Source organism: Rhinolophus sinicus, chromosome 15 (genome assembly GCF_057876585.1).
Source record: "Rhinolophus sinicus isolate RSI-liver-muscle chromosome 15, RSI-T2T, whole genome shotgun sequence".
NCBI classification, from domain to species: Eukaryota; Metazoa; Chordata; class Mammalia; order Chiroptera; family Rhinolophidae; genus Rhinolophus; species Rhinolophus sinicus.
The window spans coordinates 72,696,751-72,704,458 of NC_142515.1; the positions used below are offsets into that span (position 1 = coordinate 72,696,751).

Here is a 7,708-nt window from a genome sequence, read left to right on the forward strand (position 1 = left end):
GACTAAAAACCACCGAGTTGTGCACTGTAAATGGGAGAATTACCTCAATGAAGCTATTTAAAAAATACACACGACGGCTTTTAACCTGGGGAGGGAAGGCCCTTGGGAACAGACACTAAAAGGGGTCAGGGGCTCATCAGATCCCAAACTTCTATGTAAGAAAAGTATTGCAGAGCACAGCCAGAAGCCAGCGCTGGCCATTTTACTCCTGCCCTTTGTGCGAGGCGAGGGAAGGGACAGACACACATTTGCACTATGGATACTGGACAGCCAGCCAGGCGTGGCTGTGGCCGCCCACAGTGGGAGTGGGGCTGGGACCCCGAGGGGACATAGAGACCCTGCCTCAGCCCAAGCCTGGCACCCACCGCAAACCTGTTCTCCCATTTTAGTTTTTCATATAAGCAAACTTGTTTACTCAAAATATCTTTAATTTAAAAACACTCAGCATTCAATAGCAACTGAAAATCCAGGCGTTTTAATCTTGCTGCTAGGTGCCCTGAGTGCTCACAGACAGTTGGGGATACAGCCACCATGAGGAGGGCACGGCAATGGGAAGCTGAGAGGAAGAGGGAGCTGACCGGAGACTGGGACCCAGGTCCCACCTGGGGGGAGGAGCCCTGGAAGGACCCAGGGCTGCCTTGGTCACTAGCTGCCTCGGCAGCCTCCTTTCAGTGTCCTATCCCCTCCTGAGTCAGTAAGGATCCCAGGTGGGCTCCGTGTCCAGGTGAGGCCACGAGGGCCCTCAGCCCAGGAAAGGCAAATGGGTGGTAGCCTGCCTTGGGGTCGGGTCGAGCAGATTCTCTCCAGGCAGGCTGCCAGCGTAGGGTGGTCACAGTCCATCTGTCCATGTCCCAGGGCTGGGCAAGAGTGGAGAGGGTCATTGGGTGGTACGGCTATCACACAGGCTGGACATGCCTCCAGGACCCACAAGTGGGTAGTGAACAGCGGTGGCCTGAGGGCTCTAGGGGAACCAGGGAGGCAAGGGTTGGGGCGCAGAGGAAGGCAGTCCAGGAAGGAGGGGTGTGTAACCAGCGGAACTTGCTCAGAGACAGGGTCAGGCCCTTCCTGCATCCCCACCCATGCCTATCCCCACCCCCCACCCTCTGGCAGCCATCTCACCTGTGGGGCAGCTACTGCACCAGCCGGTAGGTGATGTACCTGCCTGCAGTCTCGCTGGGCCGGATGATCTTCACCACCTGTGTAAGTGAGAGAGTAGGGCTGGGTGGGGCCTCACCAGGGACTCAGGTCACAGGAGTCGGGGTGGTGGCAGGGCAGGTGGCCAGCTCCCTGAGACCTGGCGGTTAACTGCACCCTACCCGGCAGCCCTGACTCTAAAGCTGGCTAGAGAGGGCGTCCCAAGGGCCCTACCCCAGCGGAAAAGAGCCCGGAGGGGCCTCTCACCTGTCCCCGCTTTATCCCAAAGTAGCGCGCCACAGGGTCTCCAGCCTGGATCCTGGGCAGCTGGTTCTCTCGGAGTTTACTGGGAAGCTCAGTCAGGGAAAAAGCCACGCTGGGCTAACTGGAGGGGGGACTGGGATGGAGAAGCAGGGAGGGGACGGGATGAGGGAGACCAGAAAAGATACTACCGGGCCAGCAGCTCTGTCACCTCCTCTTTGGTCATGACGACGTGCTCTGGGACCAGCTGCCAAGAGGAGAACCCAGGTCTCCAGGGGGCCGCAAAAGCCTCCCACTGTGCCCCCCACGCCTGGGACGGGCCTTGGGGGTGTCTCTCCAGCCATCCCCTTCCCCACCTTCCCCAGGGCCCCACCTCATGCTCCGTGATGTTGATGAGCAGCTCCTGCTGCAGAAACTGCTCCAGAATATACTTGGGGGCCATGTCGACCAGAGACTGGAAGAGACCACCGCTCAGGCTCAGCCACATCCTCAGCCCAGCAACTGGAGCCGGGTGTTGCTGCTGAAACGGTTCCCTCTGGTACTTTTAACAAGCTGCCACCAGGCATCAGAAGCGGGGAACACCCACCTGATGTGGGGTGTCCCCCCTGGAGGAGCCCGGAGACCCGCCCTCCACACATCTCTAGGCTTTAGCCCGTGTCAGGTCAGAAAGTGAGTTTCCATCAATGAAATGCACCCAAGAGTTGTCCCCAAGCTGGTGTGGTGGCCCCTCCCCAGCAGAGTCCCTTGACAGGACTCTGCATCCCCCACAGGCAGAGGGACAAGTGCTTGTCATTCCTCCATCCCAATCACCAGCCTCCCTCAGGCCTGTCCAACCAGACAGGGACACTGGGCCTGCTCAGAGCCCCAGCTCCTGCCTCAGGACGAGGGGCCCAGACCCCCCCAGGTGAAAACCCATGGCGCCACGCAGCAAAGAGAAACGTGCACCGGCTACCTCCTGCAGGGCAGGGCGGGCTCACACTGGGCACACCTGCTTGGCAGAGGGCGTCATGCCCTGTTGGACCACGATGAGGGCGCGGGTGATGTTCTCTTCCTGCATGCGCTGGCAGTACACCTTGATGGTCTTGATCCCCACTTTGGGCTCCTCTGCCGACATAGCACTCTGGTCCACTGCAGGCCCCTCCTCCGCCCCCCCCCGTACCCCCCCCCCACACACCCCGCTGGGGCCTCAGGTTCTCAGTGTGCAAAACAGGTTGCCTCCAGGTCACCTGGCAGCTGAAAAGGACCCTCAGGAGTTCCTGTGTGGATGTGGGGTCTGGGAGTCTGGGTTTGGTCAGGTGCCTCAGGGGTTGGGAGGTGTGGGAACCCCTAGGTTAAGCGGTTTGTTTAGTCTGCCCACGAGATGGTGGCTGGGTGTTCAGAGGTGAGATGAGGTCAGCTGACCTGCCACAGAGACAGACTGCCCATCCCCCCGAGGGTGGGGGTCCTCATGCTCTCAGTAGTACCATGGGCCCAGGGCTTTGGCACTGAGAACCACTGGACTCTATGAGCCTCGCAGGTGAGTGGCTGGGCTCTGGCCACCAGGATCTGGGCAGGGCGCCCCAAAGCGCGCCTCACTCCACGGATGGGCAGTGTCTCTGACCCAGTTGTTGGCCCCCAAAACCGTCAAGTTGGAGTCCTAATCCCCAGGATCTCAGGATGTGACTGTGTTTGGAGACGAGGCCTTCAAAGAGGTGCTTAAGGTGACATGAGATCAGGTGTGAGCCCTGATCCAATCTGAATGGTGTCCTTCTGAGATTAGGACACAGACACATACAGAGGGATGACCCTGTGATGACACAGGGAAGAGATGGGATCTACATGCCAAGGACAGAGGCCTCAGATGGAAGCAACCCAACGGACACCTTGATCTTGGCCTTCCAGCCTCCAGTGACAGGGACAAGCAATGGCTGTGGTTCTGTGCTGGTGTTACGGCAGCTGAAGCAAACCAACACAGGCAGGAGCATCAGCCTGTTCCGCAGCACGTCCCAGGGGCAGTGGCCCCAGCATCACCAAAGACCCACAAAAGCCGAAAAACCTCCTAGTCCTGGCCCTGAAAAGGTCTGGACATGGCTCCATGGGATGCCAATGAGTAGGCACCAAGGGCTTCAGTAACCACATCTCATACACAGGACACTTTTCTTAAAAAGTGCGACAAGGTTCTGCTCTGCAAACACTGTCTGCCCACCCCCTTGATTCTCAGTGCAGGGTGCCCCAAGATGCTGGACATTGCTGGCCCCTAACTTCTGCAGGCCTTAGAGCCAGCCGACACCAGCAGGTTAGACACTAAGACAGAGGAACAAGGGGTCCCCGACACACCCCTAAGTGGGCTCTTCACTCAATTCGGGGCTCAGCGGGGGGCCCTGAGCAGCAGTGCAGGAAGGAGCTGGTGGGAGTGGAAGCTGTACTCACAGGTGGGAGGTGGGGCAGAGAGGACAGGGTGGGTCTGAGGTCAGGAGTGGCTGGGGCCCTGGCGGGAAGGTCTATGATAATCCTGGTAGGAGAAAACGGCTAATAGAGAATGGGGAGGTGGATTGAGAAGGAAACTGGAAAAGGCACTTAGAGGGGTCAAAGGTCAGTGGTACCACCCACAGCATGAAGGAGCTCTCTCCTCAGGGTAGGCAGAAGGAAAAGGGCCACCGTTGACTCTGAGTCACACAGCAGGGGGCTGCTACGAGCTGGACCCTGAGCTGGTCCTTGGTTGGCCCCACTAGAACCATGACCCTTCAGGCACTGGCAAGGCCCTCACCTGGGAAGAAGACAAACATCTGGTCAGTGGGGTCATCATTGTGGGCCACCAGCACTGTGAGGTCCGTGCGCCGCGGCCTCCCTTCACTCGGCTTGTCCCCAAACTGGGCCTTGAACTCCTCCAGCGTCTGGTCCAACTCATCCTGCGTCACCAGGTAGCCACGGTCATGGCACAGCTGTAGACAGAAAGAGCCAGGTGACCCCAGGGCAGAGGAGGAATTGCAGCAAGAGCCTGGGCGTGATGATGCCACTGTGAGGATGATGCAGGGAGTTTGGGACCGTGAGGCAGGTGTGTGTAGAAGCCAGAGAAGAGGGACAGGGCAGGTGGGGACAAAGACCGGACGCCTCTGAGGCTGCCTCTGCACTGCTCCGGTTACAAGCTGCCGTCCATACTGTCATTTTATGCTTAACCTCGGGGCAGCCGTGACTGGGGCGCAATAGCAGTAGGACTGGGACTCAAGGTGGGGCTCTTTGAGGCCAGAGCCAGCCCTGGAGTCTGGGGCAGAGGGACACAGCCAGGTGGGCAGGGTAGACTCTAGAGAGTCTGAGGGCTGGCACTTCTGGGTCTCACCTCAGAAATCGGGGCTCTTTGAATGGGTTGACTAGAAGACCCATATGAAGAAAGGGGAGGTCAGACAGCAGCCCTACACCCATCCCCTTTCCTCTGTGAAGTCCCCACAGCCTGATTCCCTCTCAGGATCCCCAACACCCACTGTCAGCCAGAAGCACATGTATTTTGGTCCCTGTCTTTGTCGTAGCTTCACAAAGCGGTGAAGAGGCAGGGTGCGGCTGCACAGGCTTAGTCCCGGCAGGACTCCTGCGCCACTGGGTGATCTTGGTCAAGGCCCCACACTTCTGCAGGCCTCCGAGGATCACCCTGGCCTCTTCCGTGGGGTGGGTTAAAGTACGTGGCATATAGTGACTGCTTGGCCAGCTGGCTGCTGTCACTCTAGTATCTAGAGTAACTCCAAGTCGCTGGCTGAGGCGTTGAAGTAGCCACCAGCACAGGTCTGAGAGATATGCCTGCACTGGATGGCAGGTCAGACCAGCTGACCCGGGTTTCTTCCAACCCCACAAGACTGGGATTCTGTCACGTACTTGGGGTAATGCTGGGGGATTCCAGGAAGTAAACAAGTGGAAGACCAGGTGGTCTTCCGTGTACCGTCTTTCTCTCTCCAGCTCAAGTAAGGCTGTGGGTGAAAAATGGGTTCTGTGGAAAGTTAACCTCACAGGGTGATCTGATCATAAACCCCTAACTGGGAAGGTCATGAGGGGTAGTCACACCCCAGGTGTATAACTTTCTTAGTAAAAGCCTTGTCTTTGCCTTAAGCACCCCTTGTCCATTGTTCATGTGCATCTAGGTTCACACACCTTTGAAATAACCGTTACCACCCTCACAAGAGTTAATCCCGTTAACTATTCCATAATCCAGTTCCGCCTGGCTTTCTCCCACCTCCCTGTCATCTTCCTTACCTTCCCTCCTTAATTCCAAATGCACAAAAGAAACTGCAGAACTCGAAGCATTTGGGATAGAAGGATTTGCTTCCTGGCATCGAAGGATTTGCTTCCTGGCATGTCGTCAAATAAACTCTTATATATATTCTATACAGAGTCGTCTGGACCTTTCTTACGTCCACAAGACCCTGACACGGAGAGGGCGAACATCCTAGGCAGACAGACCCAGCACCTCGGACTCCAGCACCTCGGACTCACGACTGGGCCGCTGGTCTGTGGGGTCCCTTAGGCCTGCAGAGGCCCTCATGCAGCCCCGGGACCCGCTTTGGTCCAACTCCTCCACTCCACCCGCTCGGGCGGGGGTCGTGGAGGCGGGTTCCCGTTTGCAGCCTTTGCGCTCATCGTCCGCCCCCCGGACCGCTGCGTGTCCGGCTCGCCTGGCGCAGCGAGGCCGGCCCTCACCGCGCTCACCTGCATGATGGTTTTGCGGATCTTCCAAAGCCGGTAGGTCTCCTCTTCGTCGTCCATGCTTGTCGCCACTCACACTCACTGCGTCTGCGCCCGGCGGGACCCGCGCCTACTGAGCCTGCGCTCAGCCCCGGTCAGGCCCCCTCAGCTCAGGGCTGTCGCCCGCGAACGCCTGAACAGGGACCTCTCGAGACCAGCAGCGCCTAGGGCAGCCTGAACCTTTCGAGAGAGATGGTTGGCTGTGCAAGAGACGAGCGAATGGCGTCGCCCACTATCGCCTCGGAAGGTCTCGCGTGGTTTGGGCGCAAGTTGTGTTTCCGCTCAACCCCCGCCTCCGGACGGCCGTTTAGTTTGTTTGTTTACTTATTTATTTATTGGGGCGGGGGAACAGGACTTTTATTGGGGAACAATGTGCACCTCCAAGCCTTTTTTCCAAGTTAAGCTGTTGTCCTTTCAGTCTTAGTTGTGGAGGGTGCAGCTCAGCTCCAGGTCCAGTTGCCGTTTTCTAGTTACAGGGTACGCAGCCTGCCATACCTTGAACCAGCAACCTTGTGGTTGAGAGGACGCGCTCCAACCAACTGGCCGTTTAGAATCCCTACAGGCAGAAGCGAGAAAACGGAGGGTGGGGAAACTGAGGCCCAGATGGGATTGGGGGTCTGCTCTCCTCGCAAGAACGGATGGGTGGCCTAGGAGACGCTACATAAATATTTATGCATTTATGTAGGAGGTCCTCTCAGTTGGCTCTTGATCACATCCAACCTAATGGCCCCAGCTTCATTTTTCCCCGTCTGTACATTGGAAATTATAAAATGTCCCCATTTTAGAGGATTAGCTGAGGATCTAAAGGGGCTCCCGTGCTTGGGAGGAGGTTGGCATAGCTCCTGGTACTTATGTTGGGCTCCCACCTCTGTCCTCCCCCACTTCGTCCCCTGAACCCCAGCCCGCCTCTGCCTGGATACCCCACCACCCAGTTCATACAGGAAGCTCACCCAGCAGCCCAGCCCCTGACACTTAGGAGGCTATGAGTAACTTCTTATTCATTGATACATTCATTCAATCAGATACCAGCAACCATAGGACAGGGAAGAAGCCAAGCACCCCCTTACATTCCAGGGAGAGTATAGACAGTGAACATAATAGACTGTGGATGGAAAAGGGGCCACATATTAAACCTGACAAGCTCAGGAGACTGAAAATAACCACATAAGATGGCGTGAGCATAAAAAAAATTTCATAACTAAGTGGGCCATGGCAGGAAGCCATATCTTTAGCCAAACGCTTCCTTCATAAAGTTAATCTGTGCCTTTAAGAGGGCCTGTCTATTGTTTTTTGCACCTAAGATGACATCCTTGGAATGTCAGTAATCGCTTTTTCCAGACCAGAGCACGAAAGTACTTGATCCCTCATTATTATTCTTGTCCCTTTGGTTAACATCTCTGTGTGAACTATTAACTATCCTGTACCCACCTATGTGAAAGAAGTACCTGTCTGTCCAATTTACTTTTATCCACTCCCAGAGATTTCCCGCTTTGCTTTCTCCCACCTCCTTAATCTACCACCAATGGATTTCATGTAACTCTCCTCCTTTGATTCTCTCTATAAAACAAGCTGCAAACCGCCATTTCGCGGAGTATTTTCTCAATCC

The 7,708-nt window shown here is 56.4% G+C and overlaps 1 protein-coding gene across 3 annotated transcripts; it reads right to left on the minus strand.

The window, feature by feature from the left end:
- Positions 1–459: 459 nt before the first annotated feature.
- POLR2E (RNA polymerase II, I and III subunit E) lies at positions 460–6,390 on the minus strand. Of its 3 annotated transcripts, none has more exons than XM_019744070.2 (8): positions 6,067–6,390; positions 4,142–4,316; positions 2,384–2,499; positions 1,769–1,849; positions 1,584–1,642; positions 1,402–1,480; positions 1,120–1,196; positions 460–857 (listed from the first exon to the last, which is right to left on the minus strand). In XM_019744070.2, the coding sequence occupies exons 1-7, from the start codon at positions 6,121–6,123 to the stop codon at positions 1,131–1,133; spliced, it is 633 nt and encodes a 210-aa protein (XP_019599629.1). In that variant the 5' UTR covers positions 6,124–6,390; the 3' UTR covers positions 460–857; positions 1,120–1,130. The 3 variants fall into 3 exon arrangements, with proteins under 3 accessions (XP_019599629.1, XP_019599628.1, XP_088648320.1); XM_019744069.3 differs by having other exon boundaries at positions 460–959; positions 6,067–6,293; XM_088792194.1 differs by lacking the exon at positions 1,769–1,849 and having other exon boundaries at positions 715–961; positions 6,067–6,301.
- Positions 6,391–7,708: the final 1,318 nt, after the last annotated feature.

Excerpts from the sequence above, each read along its gene's own strand:
- POLR2E (XM_019744070.2), bottom strand. The coding sequence starts at position 6,123 with ATGGACGACGAAGAGGAGACCTACCGGCTTTGGAAGATCCGCAAAACC. Across the intron at positions 4,317-6,066 it reads TCCGCAAAACCATCATGCAG|CTGTGCCATGACCGTGGCTA; the intron begins GTGAGCGCGGTG and ends TTCTGTCTACAG. Across the intron at positions 1,481-1,583 it reads ACAGAGCTGCTGGCCCGGTA|TAAACTCCGAGAGAACCAGC; the intron begins GTATCTTTTCTG and ends TGAGCTTCCCAG.